The 20,761-nt window shown below is 36.9% G+C and overlaps 1 protein-coding gene across 2 annotated transcripts in view; it reads left to right on the forward strand.

Moving 5' to 3' along the window:
• LOC149575380 (inactive poly [ADP-ribose] polymerase RCD1-like) overlaps positions 1-19,801 on the forward strand; it is a 53,638-nt gene extending 33,837 nt beyond the window's left edge. For both annotated transcript variants that reach the window (XR_016360161.1, XM_089815138.1), the window contains exons 8-9: positions 19,253-19,336; positions 19,478-19,801. Coding sequence is in view for 1 of the 2 variants with exons in the window: in XM_089815138.1 (XP_089671264.1) it covers positions 19,253-19,336; positions 19,478-19,489 (96 nt within the window). In the remaining variant the exon portion in view is untranslated. The remainder of the gene's footprint in view (positions 1-19,252; positions 19,337-19,477) is intronic.
• The last annotated feature ends 960 nt before the right edge of the window (positions 19,802-20,761 follow it).

Below are 20,761 nucleotides of genomic sequence, written 5' to 3' on the forward strand. Positions count from 1 at the left end.
TTTCCTTGGCCATTGACTTCCCATATTGTTATACATGTTTTACAATGTTGGGTTGGATCCTCTGATCTATATCCACTAAATTTATGGAGTTCTGCTTCTCTGCAGTGTACATTTTTTTTTTCTGTGGCCAACACTGTGTGTGTTATTAAACTCAAATGGGTCAGTTCGCCCTCTCCATCTCTGTGCTTAACTTGCCCCTTCGGCTATGTGTGAGTCCTCTTCCATTCCACCTCTGTTGTTCATGCCTTGGTTGCCTTCTGAGTAATACTGGTATTTCCTTCTCCCTGAGGTTTTTGGTTTTGGTCACCTTAATCTGGATTTGTCTGATATAATTACCAATGCCTCACAGGGTACTTGCAAACAATTCTGCTACCTCCCCTTTAAGGTTTTGTTCTTTGTTTTTGTTGTCCTCAGAGTGCATAGATGGTTCAGTTGGTCTGGAGGCACCTTTCAAACTGTCCTTGTTGTTTCCTTTTGTACTGGGGAGATGCTTTTCTGGTCAGCAAGGTCCTCCTCTGCTTTGTCACGGAGTGGTGGTTTTCTTACAATCTCCTCCCACTTGTCTCCTGGATTCCACTATGCCTTCAATGCTAGTACTCCACTGAGTGCCACCTTTGTTGCGTCATGGGGGACTATTATATTTTTCCACCAGTCTTTGCAACATTTGTTGACTCTCACTTTGTTCTTGACTTTGCTGAGACTTCCTTTACGATACTTTCTACTTGCTTTTTGGCTTTTGTCTCTACACTTGTATGCTGCCTTCTGTCCTTGTCTGGCAGGTTGGGTAATAATTATTGGAGTTGCTGGAGGTACAATGTCTAATTATTTTGTGCAGTTCCTCATCCCTTATGTTTCTCTCTTCGTACATTTGTAGTATCTATTGGCGACGACGTTCCATTTGCCTTGTCGCATGTTGTTTTTCTATTTCAACCAATTCCTGAGCCAACAACCTTGTGATGCTACCATGGAGATCGTAGACCACTGGTCAGACAGAGAGTTCGTCATGTACTGTGCCTTTAGGGACCGCTCCCGTATGGGCTTCCCTCTCCTCTTACTGGTCAACTGATACTTCCCACGCACGCACTAGGTCTTGCGTCAATTGGTCTTCCCTTGTTACTTCCTCCTCTTCATGGTCACTGTCAGTTATAAGTACTTGCTGTTTGAATGGTGATCCATTACTCTGCCATCAATCAAGCCTTTAAATTCTTTGATCTCTAGGTTCAAACAGGCAACGATGCCAAAATGTTCACTGCCTATGAGTTTGTTGTTTTGTGCAGTGCAAACAGGATCGTTCAAATGGACACGAATAAATTAAACTCACAAGTACCACACCATAAAGAACACAGAAATAACACAGTGCAACATATATGGCAGCAAGATAGATCTCTTCATAGCAAAGTATCTTTGTACCATTAACACTAGTCTGACTTGATTTGGCTGGAATGCAAATAGGCTCAATGGCTGGTAAGTCTTCCAACTGTCAACAATTGACACCCTTCTGGATTCTGGAACAAGGTTTTATTATTTTTATAAGTTAAACTAACAAAAGTTTTATTTAATTAGTAGTGGCATATTTGCTGTCTATATGGTGCAATTGTTTGACATTTATGCATCTAATGCAAATAATTATTTATGCTGGTTTAAAGTGCCATGAGTGTGCAATGAGAGTTGGGTTGAGCAATTTTTCAAGCGCATTAATCCAGTACTTCACTTTGTCGATCTACTTTACAATTAGAATATCAATACCTAAAGCAGCGTGGAAAATACAGATTTCTTGGCTTTTGTTTTAGTATCACATTTTTGAAGATGGGTTGTGTGAAAAATAGTTTTTATTCCAAATCTTTTTAGTGAATGAGAAAAATAATGTTTTCTGGTTATTAGATAAGGAAGTTTGGAGCAAAATAACTAATGTATAGACAGCTAAAATGTCTAATGTTCGGACACTATGTTAGTTAGCATTGATATATGTAAAACAGTTAAGGGCATCCTTAACAAATTCTTTTAGGTAAATATTGTGATCTCAGAGGTAGGGGTACAAATGTACAAATATGCTGCAATTTGAAGAAGCCATCAGAGTCATCTTGTCATTTTTCAGTGCGAGTGATGATCTATGAGGTTCCTTTCCACATTCAAAAATATATAAGAGATTAAAATCTTGTGTGACCTAAAATGGCTGACCTATCTACGATAGGCAGGAACAACTAGATAAACTAGTTAGCATTGATATATGTAAAACAGTTAAGGGCATCCTTACAAATTCTTTTAGGTAAATATTGTGATCTCAGAGATAGGGGTACAAATGTACAAATATGCTGCAATTTGAAGAAGCCATCAGAGTCATCTTGTTAATTTTCAGTGTGAGTGATGACCTATGAGGGTCCTCTCCACATTCAAAAATATATAACTATAAGAGGTCAAAATCTCGTGTGACCTAAAATGGCTGACATATCTACGATAATCAGTAACAACTAGATAAACTAAAACACCAATAACACAGATCAGAATAATATAAAAGACTTATAGAGACATAGCAGAATTCACATATAGCGTAAAGGGATATTGAAGCACCACAAGCCACTGACTCTATTGCTAACTAGCCCTATTTGTGGCACCCTCACCTGCAATCAATGTGACAAGGTTCGAGTTTGAGTTTGCATCCAGAAACAATAAAATTTAGATGAAGGTTGGTAAGGGTTAAAAATTTTCAAAAACAAATTCTTGATTGAATTTCCCTCTATAAATTTGATTTTTAATTATTTTTTTCTTGGAAATAAGGTTTTGTTTTATTAAGATAAAATAGCCTTGGATAAGACATCGAGGACTCTCCATCCAGAAAAGTACAAACAAACCAAAACTTCCAAAGTATGATGTGGAAGAATTACAACATGTTAGGAATGTTTGTAAGAGGAAGCACAATGAAAAAACTAGTCAGCACAACCTGCAGCTGCCAATGCAAGAAATCAAAGCCACATCTAAACCAACAGGTCAGCGGACGTAATGTAAGACAGGGACCCAAAACTTATCAGTCCAAAAATTCTCCTTGCCCCAGATCAACAAAAAATTCTTCCAGCATTGCCGGGCCTGTGGCATACTAATCTTCTTCACCATGCAGCCCGCAAACAACAACCAGCCACATGAACCCCAGAACAGTACAACAACTAGGAGATTTTGCTCTAAACCAGCAATTTCACGATTACAAAACATACCTCCCATGAACACCCACAAAAAAACTTGAGGCTACTTCGGCAGGCTTGAGTAAGTCCTCCCTCACCACCTATAAACAAAATCTCATTTTCATTTTGTTTTTAAACTTTCCCAGAAAAAACATTAGAGGAATAGTGAAAGCATCCTGCATTACCCATGTCATTCACAGACTTTGTGGTGGAGGTTTCTCATGGTCTCTCACCTTTAGTGAAGCCCTGAATCCTCTCATCTATCAAAGCATTTATCTTCCATTCAGGCCACTCTTCCTCATCCCTTTCCATGTGAGGGTTTTGCGCCCGGATTTGTAGGCATCGATCATGTCCGCTTCATTGGCTTGGGTCCAATGAGCCCTGAGTTGCATGGCTTTAACATCCTCATCCAACACATGAATCATGATTAATAATTTCAGCATGTACCTGCCTTCCCACACTTGTTTGAAGCTTGCATGTCTTTGACCTTCAGTGAATATCCACACAAATAGAACAAAGTTTGTTCCTTCAATCCTCTGAAGTTTGAACCTCGCATGTCTTTGACCTTCAGTGAATATCCACACAAATAGAACAAAGTTTGTTCCTTCAATCTGTTCTCAAGCCCTAATTTTTGATCATCTATCCACATGCCACCTTTGGAGTTGAGAAATGAAGAGTTTCTTCCATCCCAAATCTGTAATGGGCTGGCACCAGTTTTGTCATGATGTATCTGATCCTTAGTATTTGCTCGCCCAACTGGAGAGCCTACACCATGATCATGGAGAAATGTCTGTGTTTGTTTGATGTCTATATTATTTAATTCAAAAAGCATCTTACCAACCAGCCAAAACACTACCTCTGTGAGGGATTCATATTTGAAGGCAAACACGTCGTCTAGGCGCTGCTTTTTAGCTCTGCCATAGAAGGGATTTTGCTGATTTATGCCAGTCAAAGAGAAGGAAGCCTCCAGTGTGACGCCAACCTCTTCCTTGAGAAACGAACTGCTTAAGTGATTATGAACTGCAGTTGAAAGCTAGAAGACACTCTTTAGTGGTGTAATGATGTACCCTTCTCTCCTCATTTAATGAGGCACACATTACCAAACATACTGATTGTCCTCCACAAGAAACTTTTTAGCTCTCATTCTAACTAACTTTGATTTTTTAATGTTTGTGGTATGTATGAACTTCAGCCTTCAAAAGCTTCTCTGACAACCAGCCTCATGCTTAAAGGCTTTTGTAATGCAGCAAATAATCTCTTAGAATCAAAATATTAAACCATCCCTTGCAGGTAAAACTAGCCCTGTAAATTCTTCCACCACCACTTCATTAATGTTTAGAGTCAAAGCCAAGTTGGACATCCGGTTAGCTTCTTGGTTTCCCAGTCTTCTAATGTGTGAATTTTGAAATCCTTCAGAGTGGAAAGTTCCTGTGTGATGTTTACAATGTAGTTTTGGAGATGCCAAACATCCGCTGAACCTTTAAATGCTGCATTGATGATAATGAGGGAATCCCCTTCCACATGAAGCTTGGACACCCCCAGTTTCTTGGAAGCTCTAATGGCTAATAGGGCTGCTTCTGCTTCAGCCACATTATTTGTTCCATCCCATAATCTTTTACCTCCTAGATAAATTAAGTCTCCCATTGCATATTTGATGATAAAATCTGCTCCTGAGGGTCCTGGGTTACCTTTCAAGGCCCCATCAAAGTTACATTTCCACCATCCTCTAAGTGGTTTTACCAAACTATGTCCTCATTTGAACCAGCAGAAGAAGTAAGTTTAACCATATTGAGCCCATTCATAGGCTGATTTTTATCTTTTTATAAAATAAAAATATAATATTAATGTTAATATGTTATAATAAATCTTCAAATACATCATAATTTTATATAAATATATGTTTTTATGTTAAATATAATTCAACTTTGGTATGTTAAATTATAAACACACTATGATAAAAAATCTAATATAGATTTTTAAAATATTAGTTTGTATTTTAGCAGTAAAAGACAAAATTAAATAACTAATGGATATGGCTCAATACATAAAATAGGAAGATATAAAATTTAAATTTTATTATATAAAAACAAACTTGAAAAACAAACAAACCAAAATATACAAAAAGTCGAAATAAAAACAAACAAAAATATTAATTAGCTCATAACCGCCAAAGACTAGTGTCATCATCACCATCGGGTCCTAAAATGGTTTTCGCTAAATCAATTGTCTGGCCTAAAGAGCTTTAGTAAATAAAAAATATTCTGCAGCCTAAAGTTAGAGACACACATGCCTAAGTGGGTCACTGGAAGCAAGAAGGCCATGGACACACCAATATCAGACCACATAAAAGAATGACCAACAGTGGCTGCCAGGAACTTGCAACTCATTCTCCAATTAAAGCTCATTCCATTTTTAAGAGTTGTGATGACTACTTCTAATTTTCCTACGTCTAACTCTATGTTGATTATGAATTACCCCCATTGCTGAACATTAGCTCGTTCTAGATGTCTAATAGCCTTCTACCCAAGATGGAACAACCGAACCAGAGTGAAGAAATGGACTGCCTTTTAGTGGAATATAATTTGTTGAGCAAGGCAGTAAAGAATAACATGTATTACCCTGAGTACTATCACCTGAAATCCAAAAGTAGACAGAGGGGGAAGGAGGATAATGAAAGAAAAGACGTACATCATTACCTGGGTAAAGAATGCTTTACCTAATTTTGTTGAAACAACTAGCACCACAATGTTATCATGGTTACAAAAGTTGGATACTCATTAACCCAATGATGGAAGAAGAAGGCCTCAAGTCTGTCACCTTATGCTTGGAAGGAGTAGCCACTAGTGGTGGTACCTAATCTCCACCATAGAAGATTTGCTAGAATTGACCCTGAAGTTTATTTCCGTAACTTAGCCCTATTAAAGCAAAATGGTGAGCAGAAGATTATGTATCAGAATTTGAGAAACATTTAGTAATGGTGCCCAATGTGCTGGACAGGAGGGTAATAGTACCCTTTGCAGAAGGATTAGCTGAGCTACTAAAAGGGTTAACTTAAAGCCTTAAATCTGACAACATTTCCAAATGCTATCAAAATAGCCTTCAACCTAGAGGTTTCAGTGCTCAAAGATGCTTTCATCAGTACAAAATATTCCCACCTATACAGTTCTAGTAAACTTTTTAGAAAAATCCAATATCTCTTAGGATGTCTCTAATAAGGTGCAACCAAACAAAAGTCGGTATTAATGAGCTGAGACAGAAGAAGTTGTTCTTTATATGCAAAGAACAACCAGGGCATGGATGCTTAGGTAAAGGGTAAGTACAATCAAGTAGCCTGAAGGCAGTGCATTTGCAGCTCTTACGGGAGAACCTTGTTATAATGCATTCTGCGTAATAGTCATTTTGAAAGAACAAGGGGTTATCATCCTATTGACAGTAGAACCATTTATAATTATGTAAAGGAGGATGTAGTGACGAGGCTTATGTGAACACAACTTCGATTGAAGGCTTTGGAGTAAAGGTAGCCACTGCAACTACTCATTCTTGTCCTCAGAACATTCCTCAAGTGGAATTGTCTATGGGGAAATATAAATGATTTTATCTAAGGGCCCGTTTTGCCGCGGGCATAGGAATGAAGAATAGGCATGTAATATTGGGAATAGGAATGACTATTCCAATAACAGCTATTTTTTGGAATGGGTATAAGCTCATTTTAGAGGCAAAATGGGAATACTTATTCTTATTCCCTATTCCAAGTGATGAACCAAACAGAAAATAAAAGTCGTATTCCAATTTTTCTATTCCTATTTCATCAACCAAATGGGCCCTAAATGGCATGGATATGGAAGTGGTTCTAAGCTGTCAATGTCTGTATTTAATTGATAAATATGAGATTAGCCATCAGAAGTTGGAAATGATTATCCTATATAAAATAGTTCTGTAGCGAATTTCCAACAAAACAGTGGAAACATCAGCCAAAAAGATGGAGTGGGTATTCCATAAGAAACAGGTAAGATGGTCTGCAAAATTAGTTATTACTAATGATGCAAAGGTGTTAATAACATGTAAATTCAAATTATTTTGGATTAATGTAATAGTCTCCAGAGACATACCCCTGGGTTACCACCAAGTAGGGGTTCCAACACATCATTGACCTTGAAGAGGGGGAAAACCAATGATGATGACTTCGTATTGCCATCTGAAGGTTTACGAGGAAGAAATGTAAAAGGCTTTCAAAGAGTTACTTGACATGGGGTGTATAAGGTCTAGTTCCAGCACCTTTTCAACTTCCATGCTGGTCTAGAAGAAAGATGGAACTTTGAGAAGCTGAATTCACTATTCAGCTCTCAATAAGAAGACTATAAATAATCATTGCTCATTGACATGAATTGATGAATTACAGAGAGTTAGCTTCTTCTCCAAAATTGATTTGCATGCAGGATACAATCAGATCGAGGTTTTTGGGATGAAGACATACACAAGACAACATTCCGGTGTCACTACATGTAATATGAATTCTTGGTAATGCTCTTTGGTTTAACAAATGTCTTAATGCTTGAATGAAAAATTCTGGAAAAATTCTGGAAAGCAAGCCATGACACTCCATTAGCTGTACACCCAGGATTCTACAAATTATATAAATAGATACGAGAGCATTTTTCATGGAAAGGATTAAAGGAAGATATGATGCAGCATGCAAGGGAATGCAATGAATGTCAACAGAACAAAGCAAAGCATGGTTTTCCAGCTGGGTTACTGCAGCCTCTACCTATCCCAACCAAAAATGGGAAAGTATATGAAATATCTATGGATTTTCTTATTGATTTGCCAAGGCCCAAGAGAAGAGTGTTTGTATGCGTTGGTGGATAGGCTTACCAAGTGTGCACGCTTCTATGCTATATCATCAGACTTAAAGGTGCCTCAAGTGCTTGATCTTTTGTTTAGGGAGCTCTTTAGGTTACATGGGTTGCCAAGAACAATTGAGAGTGTCAGGGACAATATATTTCTCAGCCTTCTTTTTCAAGAGCTATTTTTCTTGAATTGAGTTGACATCTAGTACCAGTTATCATTAGCAAATGAATGGATGAACATAGATAGTGAACAAGTGGATTGAAGGTTATTTATGGAACTACACAACAGGTCAACAAACATCATGGGTTAGATAGCTACATCTTGGGGAATACTGCTAGAATACAACTTATCATAAGTCGATTGGGATGCCTCTCTTTAAAGCATTGTACGACTATGATGCAACTTCCTTTGTGGATCTTAGTCTCACTAATAATAGACAGTACTACGGATTTGATTCAGCAGAGCATGAATATTCTGAGAGCTGTCAAAGACAACTTGCAACAAACCCAAAGTCAGGTGAAGCTGTATGTAGATAGACATTGAACAAAAATAGCATTTGAATAGGGTGCTTTGGTGTAGGAGATTTGGTCTGTGAAGGGAAGCAGAAAAGAGAATCCAAAATTATGCTTTTATGGTCATTACCAGGTAATTAAGAAGCTGGGACAGGTTACTTAGTAGTTGGAAATACCACCCAACAACAAGATTCACAATAAATTACATGTTTCATGCTTTAAGAAAGCCATCAGACGGAAGATCAGCCTGTCCATAAGTTTCCTCCGTGGAACTATGAAGGAAAATTGATCCTTGAACATGAATCTGCCCTGGATGTAAAGGAGAAAAGATTATGTTATTGAGTTGAAGAAACTACTGACAGAAGATGTAAGTTGGGAAGGAATTGAGATCTTTGAAGACCTGAACCTAAAATTGCTTGAGGTCCAGCAATCAGGGAACAGGAGGACTGTGAAGAACCCATGAATTTGAGGCCACTTGAATGACAGTGCTGGCTGTCAATTGTGCAAAGTTTTGTTTTCTTGCAGAAAGACCAGAGAAATTTAATTGCTGCCAACTATGCAATTTTGTCTTCTTGTAGAAAGATTAGACAAAAATCAGATTGTTGTCAAAAGTGCAATTTTGTCTTCTTGCAGATTATAGTTTTTTGTTTTTTCAAATTTTGTTTTGCATCTTCTAAGGACTTTTAGAAAGGGGCCAAATCAGATTGTTTATTTGCCTTGCACGGCAAATCAATTAACCACCTCAAGTAACCACCTCAAGTAGATATGTATAGAAAAATAGGCTATGTTTCTTTTGTTTTGCTGAATATTATTGTTTCCGTTGAACATGTTTGGTTGAGGGGATGGAGCCCCCACAAATCACCTCTGCTGTTGTTGTTTGAACTCTATATTGAGTTTTGTGAAAAAATCTGCAGGCTCAAGCTGCTGCTGGTAGAGACTATGTTCTTTAAGCCTAACTACTGCTGTTAAGAGATTTATCTCAGTTTTCTATGAATAAATTAGTCCCAGAATTTGTAGCTTCTGGTGAAACTGTATAAGCACTATTGAATGTTTTAAATTTTAATGATCTATAACAAATGTGGAGTTCAGTTTAAGTGTATGTTTCTTTTCTTCAATCTATATTGTATGAGTAGTTGAGTTAAAATTTTATAGTATAAGAAAAGAAGAGATTTTGATCGTACAGACCTCAAGGGCTTTACTTTTCACTTGGATATTTTACAATGCAACTTTACTTGGGAACTTAAGTGAATATAAGTTTTCAAAATGATTCCCTTGGGCCATGCCTAAGGAAGTGAACAACTTGAAGTTGTTTTTGTCCTAAAAGTGGACGACAAGGCTAAGGTTGGTGAAGAATATTATAATATCTTTTAATTAAATAAAAGTTATTATCAGAAGGAGATTAAGCACGAAGGAGGATTAAGTAAAAAATAAAAGACTTATTTGAATCATAAAAATGGGGACACCAAGTTTGAGGAGGAGAAATGAAATATTAAATAGGACTAAAGGTTATTATTTTATTATTCGAGTCACCCGTATCTGGTGTTGCCTCATCTTTTTATTGAAACTCTATATGATAAAGCTTTGGCTCTCATTCTTTTTACGTTGAATGTTGTGAAGATACAAATATGCTTTTGGAGTGAGCTTGGAGTTCTTTTGAAGATTGATAAGGACAAAATCCCTCATCAATTAGCCTGGTTTTGGTTGTGAAATACTCACCTTAACTGGATTTTTTCTATAGTTTAGGTTTTTTGATGATTTTGGTTTGAAATTTGGAATCAAGGTTTTGTAGTTGGGGAAGACTTAATAAGTATTGTGATGTGGTTATTGAAAGTTTGGTGTGGTGTGATCTACCCTAGGGATTTTCTGTTCGAGTTTTGTGGTGATTGGATGAATTTTCAGTGAGTTAATCTTTATATTCAGAGATTTGAGTCATATTTTGGCTTTCTCATTTGATGATGTGTCTACTATTCTGGGTATCCTTGCAGTGATCCCTCTGTTGTTGGATGGAGATTGATATATAATATGAGGTGCATTCTTTGTTATTTTATTTTTGAAACTACCCCTATAGGGTCGTACAATGCATTTAATGATAATGTGTACATGGGAAAGTAAGATGTTCATATATTGCGTCTCAAGCTGCAAAAAAAAAAAAGAGTTCATTGGTTGGTGGTACATAGTGGTAACATAGATGGGTTTGAGAGCTTGTAAGGATTGGAGGTGCAAATTTTTTTTAAAGACAATTTAAAATCAAAATTTTGGTGTGATGAAAATTTATCAGTGTTTAGAATTCTAATAGTAACCAGCACTAGCTCTTTAAGGAAGGGTAAGGAGAATCAAGTGGGTCTGAAATACTACTTCAATGGCTTAACTAATAGTTCGGCAATAAAAATTGTGTTCTGATTTTTAGATTGTATGCTTATGCATACTAATGAAAGTAAAGTGAATTTGCTCTGCTATGCCATTTGGTTTGTATTGACTTGAATTGCAATGTTTCCTTTGAATGTCCTTCAATAATAAATGAAGTTGCGAAACAAAACAATCTGCAAAGATACATTATTGGCCAATCTGCAAACAGACTAATTGGCATTTCATTGTTGTAAATGCTTTCAAAAGAAATCAGGGGTGAAAATTTCAGTGGTATCAGAGCTTGCGAATCTATCAGCCTGTGGAGTTGTGAGTGGCATAACAGAGTTGACAAGATATTTACAACTGATAAATCTATATTTGAGTTGATGTAAGAACTCTCCAATCTAATGAAGGACCCAAACATTAAAGGGTATTGCAAGTCAATGACAGGACACAATCATGTGAAGTTAAGTATGATTGAAGATGAGTAAAAGACCCTACATTATCGCAAGTCAATGACAAGGAACAATCATGTGAAGTCAGGTATGAGTGAAGATGAGTAAAAGATTCCACATTCAAGAACTCAGTATGAGTCATTGAACATACACGCAATTGTCATCAGTAAATTTGTGCATGGAGGAAATATCAACACAACAGATTTGGGTTTGAGTTAAGGCATTTTCAGCGAAATTGGTTAAGATGGATGCATGTTGGATGTTTTTACTAGTGAGTTGATGAGTGACTTATCTGCTGAGTCTCAAACTCATGAGGAGGTCAGTGAGTGCATTCTTTGCGAGCAGAATTATCGGCACTCTGATACTTGGGATTTGGGTGAGTTTGCATATAAGTATGAGGAGGTACTGGATGGGATGACTTTCCATTTGATGATGATCTTGAAACAGAATCTGATTTATATTTGCATGGAGCTGAACTCGAGAAAATGTTTAGTGAGTTTGATGATTTAGATCTACAGTTTACGGCTGAAAACTATGATGAGGATGCACAAGAGATTGGGAACAGCTATGTAGTCATTGATGAGTTATGACAGGAATGGTAGTTCTGATTTTGTAATGTACTGAACAAAACACCATACGTGATGACCTACTTCCACTGTACCAGTCAGCACTTACCCCGTACCGTGCACACTTCCACTGTACTGTGTACACTTGTACACTGCATGCTGCAGCCACACTCTACACACCCACCACAGGACTATAATTTGTACTTCGTACACCCACACATTGCACACCACTCCACAAGTTGCACGTTTGCACACTGCATGCCACACTCTGCACGTTGGTCGCTTTCACACTGTACACTACACTTTGCACACTGCACTTGACACTCCACACGACTGTATTCTACACTACACTCCATATATGGCACACTCTGCATGTTGTGCACCTGCACACCACACTCCACACTTCACATGGCCACACACCTCTCTCTACATGCTCTACTTTGCACTTTGCGCAACTTCACTCTGCACAACTGTATTCCATGCACAACACGGCTGCACTTTGCACACCACATACTGCACATCACACTCTACACACCACATGGTCTGCCTTCAGACACTTGCTACCCTACAACACTTTGTATCCTTCAGCACCCTTTTACATTTGGTACTTGGTTCCCTTCAACACTCAACCTCCAACACCCTTTAGTACTTGAATATTATATTCAATCTACTCAAAAGTATGAATGACTATTATAATAATCCAAGGTAACACAGTAGATTGTAGAACATATGCAAACCATATAAATGAATTGCTATCAATTGGAGATTTATATTCTCTGATTATATCCAAATACGCAAAATTGTTTTCGCAAGAATACTTCACAAATTTGGTGATAAAGTACATAGTGAATTATCTGAAGTGATATCTCCAACGGCAGTCTAGGATAGTTACTAACCACTGAAACTGCAAATACAAAGTAGGGTGGGTCTTTCACTTCTGAAACTGTAAACAAAGACCCAATTTCAACTGGAATCACAAACACACAAGAAAAGATATCTTCATGATGGCAATCTACAATGCCAAACACAGCTTTATAAAGGGCTCCAAGTAGTCTCCCAAAGGTTTATGAGCAAGTCGACATTTTAACTTTTAACTTTTTATTTTATAATAAAATTAATTAATTAAAGGGCTAAGAATATTATAAAATTTGTGACCACTTAATCAATTAATTTACTAAATTATAGGCAAGAGCCTACAACACAATGGTAACTGGTGAGCCTCTCAGGTGGGAGGTCTTGGGTTCGAATTCGCTTAACACATAAAAATAATAAATTACAATAAATAACAATAATTAATCTAGGCTTCGGCCGTTTACAGATAAAAAAAAAAAAAAAAATAATTTACTAAATTACTTTATTAAAATTAGGGACATTACAGATTTTGCCATTCATTGTAGGAGCAGTTCCTTTTAATTGAATGTTCACTGATAACTCTATGTTTGAGATGTGTGATGAGAAGACATATGACAATCCAATGTTTGGAAATTGAGATGGATGAGAGAAGTACTGTTGGTTGTAGCATTGTACTTGGTGGAATTAGTAAGGTATGAAATATTGGACTTGTATTGGAGTTTTGATTTCCAGCTTGGTCTACAAAGATCAATATAGATTGCATTTGGAGTGATATGACAGTAGGATGCACCACCATTCCTAACAATATGTGGTTTGGAAAGGAGACTTGGGCATTCAGTTTGTTGAATTCAGCTGAGTGTTATTTCTTTGTTGGTACTTACTTTGAGTTTCATCATCCTTGCATGAGAATTGATATTAAATTTTATAGGTGGCTAGTAAGTGGGAAATTTCGTACATTATTTATGTTGACGAATAGTATTTCATGCCCTGCAATTATAGCTGTTGATGTAATTTCCTGAACGGATGTATTGATTCATGGAGACTCTTTTAACATTTCAGATTTTTAGAAGTTTGCAATGTATGTTTTTGAGCTTGCTGGAATTCTCCTAGCAACTAGTAAAGGAGGTTACAAGCATGTTACTCATGTAGTTTTGGAGAAAGGACCTAAATGTGACATGTGACATGTTTGACAATCCACCCTTTGGGTTGAGTGGTGTTATATATTAAACTAATATATCTTTGGAGTTGTTTTTAAGATAATGATTGCTCCTTGCAGTTTAATTTCTAATACTTCCAAGGATGGGCTACAAGGGATTAATAGAGAAGTTAAACTTCCAGGATGCATATTTGGCTTGGAAGGCACTTAGGTCGTGTACCTTTCCAGTTGTGTTGGAGCTGCGTGGGCTCCTCGACAAGGATTGATAGATGTTGAAAAGGTAGGTATGACCTTTGGATTGATAAGGATCAAAATTTTGGACTTCAAATTTTAGTCATAAGATTGCAAAATTTGTTGCGTTGGATTATACAACATTATAGAAATCCATAAATGTGCAACTCTCTAAATGTATACTATAAGTGGATTTACAAGGAGTTCAACAGAAGTTATGCATGAAGGCAACTACTATACTAATTCTATACTACCAAATGGATATCTTTATGTATAAAGAACAATCAATTTGCCATTCTAGTTTGGTGCCTATTCACTGTAAAAAAGGTAAGGCACGAGAGAATGCAAACATAGCTGAGAATCACATTACATTGTTCAATCTCATTGTAACGTATGAATTCAGGAATCATCACACAAGGAGTATTTAGGGCTTCTTGAAGATTCACAAGTGCTGTAAGATACCCCATGCACATCAAGGAAAAGCAAAGTTGCATGGATATGGATACAGATGCAAATACAGATACGGTATTGGGTACGGATATGGCCATTTTTTAAGACCACCAATATGGATATGGCTAGACACAAAATTAATAAATAACACACACATATATTTAACATAGTTTTAAAGTTATTATAGGAGAATTTCATTACTTCAAAAGCAATATTGATACATAAATATTTATAAGTTAATTTAACACTTCGCAATATGTAAACATAGTAGAGTTGCATTAGAAGATAACCCAAAAAATGGGTTGCTGAAATAGAAATAAACGTTTTATTTGTCGTTCTCATTTGGTGCAGGTTTTGTTTAAACCATTTTTTTTAAACATTGCTTTAGTATAGTTTTTATGAAATCAAGTTTGGGAAGATTTATGCCAAATCTTTTTAAAAATCAAATCCCATAGTATTTGGCATGGTTGGAAAATTAAGTTTTTTTAGGCAGACATGGTACAATATTTGACGTGTATCCGGGCAGTATTGGATTCATTTCCAAATTGGATACGGGGATACGAGTGCCCAAGGAGGGACAGAGGAGTTTCCAGCAACTCTGAGGAAAAGTCAACAACAAAAGTCTTGCAATGATTTTACAGTGCTGTGACACCAACTAATTTCAAGTAAAGCAGGCTAAAAAATTTGACTTGAGAAATTATATGGCACTCTCACATGATTCCTGGATAGGAAACTGTAATACTTCATATTGTCCAGGTTTACAAACAAGTGAACACAAAAGCTAAATCCAGACATATAACATATGAATTTCTGTTACCCTTGGACAAGGTACAATAAAAAAGGATCAGGAGGGAACTGTAATACTTCATCTTGTCCAGGTTTACAAACAAATGAATACAAAAACTTAAAAACAGACATATAACATATGAGTTTTCTGTGTTACCCTTGTACGAGGAACAACAAAAAGGGTCACCAACTCAGATAAGAGCATATATTTATAACAATCATGTAGACGCAATAAACCGTTTGTTCATGACACTAGTAGCACCCTGGCATTGAGAAAAGCTTCCTTTTTAGGCAAGAGTCAATTCAGCATGTTGCAATTCATTGTTAGAATTGTACTCCCACAAGCAAGAAAGATTTTCTTTGGAATAGTGATTTGCACTAGAAATAATGGGATGAAATTTCATTATCTTTGTAAGTTAGCTGTTCATTTCACTAATTCATATAAGTCCTTACTGACTCCAGAATGTTGGTTCTCATATATCATATAACTGCAGTCCACAAATTCTCTGTAACAATCATTTTTGTATATTGATTTCTGCATTGCAAGTGAAGTAAAAACTATAATTTGTATGGGAAAGAAACTGCAGTCGACAAATTCTCTGTAACAATCATTATTGTATATCAATTTCTGCATTGCAAGTGAAGTAAAAACTATAATTTGGACGGGAAAGAAACCGACTTTGCAGGTTTTTTATGAAATGGTCACAAGGCACTTTTTGGAACGGACTGTTGCTTTTGTTATTGGAATTCATTCTGGATGAGCAAATTATCACATAATTAGCATATAGAGTATTATTGGTCATAGGATGTTGCTCAACTCTCTGTTGAACAGTTGTAGTAAGCAGTGATGGGCCAATCAAATTGCTGTAAACTATTTATTCCCCTCAAATCAAAAGCTCCATGTATGGATATGAATATACTTCTTGCAAACTTTGACTCTCTGACTTAGCTGAAAGGGCTAGTTGAAGAGCCCAACAATTGCACCACCTTATGCCACCTGTACTTTGAATCCTCCTGCAATTGTCAGAATCTCTGTGCAATATTTTCTGCACAGCTGTATAATAGTTGAAAAGCTCTTACAAGAGCATGTTAAGTCATAGAGAGTATTGTCAGTGGTGTATGGTTGTCCATTTGGCTATTAATGTGTTGGATGTCTCCAGTTGTGCACTTCTACCTTTTCCTTTGTCATTGCTTTCTTGCAGCACTAAATATCCTAGCATGTAGTGCCTTGCCATATGAAGAATCCTTTAGAGCAGAATTCTAGTTAACATTTTAATTTTTAAAAATGCCACAGATCAATGACTATCAATGGCTGAACCCCAAGATTGATACATATCAAATGTTGGCAAAAAAGAACGTGTATAGAAATTGGCTAATAGGTCTCCCTGCTCCAATGCAATAGGAATGTTTGATGTGGTACGTGCAGTGTGCTTTCATCAACCTTGAGTGCATTGAGAAGTCCAGTGTCTCACTCAACTCCAGTGTATAAAATTGTGGTTTCATTGGGCATGAAGGCAGCAACAATCTAGAGGGGAATCTCTTGATAGAATATGGAAAGATCTTCTCTTCTATTGATCACCTGTTGGAAACATGTGGCAGTTATTTAGTTGATGTACATGGGTGACCACATTGACTCAGCGACTCATTGGTCCACGATAGGAAATGACCATGTGTATATTATTTGTCCACGATTGTCTGTCTTGTATTCCCTTTGCTGTGTGTGGGAGACGCCTGCCATATTTTGAAACAGTATCAGCTGGCCATCTGAACTGATGATGCAGTTGCTTTCCTGCATATAGGAATTGGCTAATATGGCTCCCTGCTCCAATGCATTAGGAATGTATCATGCAGTATGTGCAGTGTGCTTCCTGCAACCTTGACTGTGTTGAAAAGTCCAGTGTCTTACTCAAATCCAGTTTATAAAATTGTGGTTCCATATGGCTTGAAGGCAGTAGCAATCTAGAGGGGATGCTCTTGATAGAATATGGAAAGATCTTGTCTCTTCTATTGGCCATTGGTTGAACAATGAAAACCTGTGGCACTTATATTTTTGATGTACATGGGAAATTGCATTAACTCAGTGGCTCATTGGTCCACAACAGGAAATTATCATGTGTATATTATTTGTCCATGTTTGCTTGTCTTGTATTCCCTTTGCTGTGTGTGGGAGAGGCTTGCCATATTTTGAAACAATATCAGCAGGCCATCTCAACTTCTCATGCCATAGTTGCTTGCCTGCACAATCATTATTGGCACTTATATATTTGATTTACATGGGAGATTGCATTAACTCAGTGGCTCATTGGTCCACAACAGGAAATCATCAGGTTTATATTATTTGTCCATGATTGTTTGTCTTGTATTCCCTTTGCTGTGGGTGGGAGAGGCTTGCCATATTTTGAAACAATATCAGCAGGCCATCTCAACTCCTCATGCCATAGTTGCTTGCCTGCACAATCATTATGTTTGGTGCCTTAAAGAAGTCACTCAAACTAACTGATGCCATGATGGCCTCACAACACCTAGACGCCACATGGTGCATCACTATTTGGCCCACAAACAGTCTCATATACAGGCCATATCACTATCAGTAAGACAACTGGAATACGGAATGGGCATTGCAGCATAATGGAAATGACCAGCTTGCACACACCACTAGCATATAAGTAGTGCACTTGAAAATAGAACTGTTCAAAGATAATCATCTGCTGGGGCAAGGTTACCTGTTGTCCAATTGCACATGGCCACACAGCCACAGCACACAAGCTTTCTAGTAAAGTGACAGTTGCAATGTGCATGCAGTGCAAAGTATGACATGATGCACCTTTGACCAAATGAGAACCTTGCACCACATCATTTGTCTGCCATGGGACTGCTACTTCATATCCATGCAGAATTGCCCAGCTGACGTGGACACCTCTGCAATGATGACTGTAACAAGATAACTGCATAAGCTGTCAGCAAACACTCACTGACTGGTAACCAGACATCAGTCATATAGATAATGCTGCTTCACTTCCCTATGGTTGGCTCCACAATTCATGGACAAATTAGACATAAATCACAGATGGGGACAATGAAGGAACTTAGGCCAAATACAGGAAACATGCATGACTGTTAACTTTTGAAGCCCAATGAGGCACACGTCAAGGATATAAACACCCACATGGTTTGATGTGGAATCAAGACCAAGATTATGCGCACAGAATTTTGATGAGCCTGGCCAAAATAAAAATTTCAGATCATTTTTCAGTATTAGGTTAAATACAAAAACCGCAAATCTATAACATTTGGGACAGGTGCCAATCGTAGAAAAGCAATTAATAACTTGATTTCTTTTTAAATATAAATCGTATTGTCTCATTGAGCCTCAAGCATATTCCTTGGTAGGTCATTTGATTCTTACCTTATGATTTACTGGGTTGGATGTTATCAGACATTCTATAATATTTTGGATATGTTGGACCAGTCAGGAGCAGGGCTTTCCATTCTATTTCAGGCGTTTTGGATCTTGAGGACCTAATTTATCAGGGTTCCTATAATGTTTTATATAACTATTTGTATTTGGGTCATGAGTTACATCATGGACAATGGGGTTTCTCTACCAGGTGTTTTTTTTGTAGAATTTATCTATGCAAACGTTTTTCTTTGTGCCAAGATAGAATATTTTTAAGTTCTTATAAAAACATTGCAAATATTTAGACAGTTTGATTGCATTAATGTAACACCAAGAGATATCATTTTTTAGTATTAGAAATTTGAATGCAACATATAGTTTCCAGTTGGACACTTCATGGCCAAATATATGACTCAATTTTTTCCCATAGTTTTTTAGACTTTTGTAATTGGACAATCAGAAATGCAATGTGAAATGCAGAGTCCAGGCCCAATTAAGCTCAAGACATCAATTGATGCTCAGCAGTTTTCTTGTAAAGATGAGTTTGCTTCTGACAATGTTCAGGTAAGCAATAGGTATAAGCAAGAATTTTTAATTTGCATGTTGCAGGCTTATATCTTTGTTTTTTGTAGCTCTATTCAAACAATTTCATTATCATAATTGGTGATAGTGGTGTCACTTCTGATAAATTGACTATATGTGCAGGCAGAAAAATAGGCATCGTAATCAAGTTTGCACGAGGATTTTTTTGGTTCCTGTGGATTTGAAACTCCATTGGATAGCAAGCTTTTGAGTTGACATTGAGCCACTCTGCACAGTAGATTAATTTGGTTTATATGTAGGCATGCTGTTTTTGAATCGTAATGTATGATTGTTACATTTTGGTTGCCTCATGCAAAGCAAGTAGGTTTGCAGCTTGTAGCCTTTGTGCAAACTTCACACGAAACATCTGAGAAGCAAATTTGTCGACTTGAAACAAACCTGTGTATTTCCTTTTGGTGGGTTAAGAATACAATCTCCATTTTTGTATATTGTGTGCGTACTTTTTTCTTTCCAATACACCAGGTGCTAGCAAAAGTTAGCTTTTTAAGGTCCATGGGGTAATATGAAAGTAGAAGAATTCACAGGCATTTTTGTGAATGGTTACTTTTAAGCCTTGAAGCTTTGCATGCCGTACTTTCATCCTTTTTAATTTGCCAATACTTTGGCGCTGAACATTAATCTATTAGATGATACTTAATGTCTCTTCTCCCTTTCAATTTGTTTAAGATTGAATTGTTGTCAACTGCATGTCTAAGAGATGAATTTGAGTGTGGTTCATATAAGAATATGTTGTGGCTGTACATACACAACATATAGTCTATATGACAATGGTATTTTCAATGTTCTATTTGATCACAAGCAACTTTTGAGTTGCAGGCTAGGAGAGCTGATATTTTACTATGGGTGCTTATTGTTCATATCACTGTTCCAACTATGTGTGTAGTTAGAGATTAGAATCGATGGCAGTTTTCTTTTGAGAAGACAGCCGTGCCAAACAAGAATTTTTAACATTCTGATATAAATTAGTTGGAGAAAATGTGCATATGCAGTTTTTTGAGGCATTAGTGGTGAATTGGCAATGGTCATATCTATTTGGTGTTGCCATATTGTGGAACATTAACTGGACAGGTCATAATTTGAAACTCAATTGGTTGCAAGTGTTTTTGTTGTGTGGGTAATTTTTAATTTTATTTTGACAGCTGAGTATTTGTGTGCCAAGAGCTTGGTTATTTCTAATTATGATGGCACATGGAAAATTAAAATATCAAACAAATGTGGAACTGTGAATCTTTTATTACATTTGCCATTATTAGTAACACAATAGTTGGTGTGGAAGTACCTAAAAAGGGTAGGCATTTTGTACCATAATTGTAGGATAAATTTGGTAAGTGGACGAGTTCAAAACTTATTGTCTAAATGAATAGTTGCAGTTGTCTTAGGTGCAGA

This window comes from Cupressus sempervirens, chromosome 2 (assembly GCF_028749045.1).
Source record: "Cupressus sempervirens isolate cs-2001-9-10 chromosome 2, ASM2874904v1, whole genome shotgun sequence".
NCBI lineage: Eukaryota > Viridiplantae > Streptophyta > Pinopsida > Cupressales > Cupressaceae > Cupressus > Cupressus sempervirens.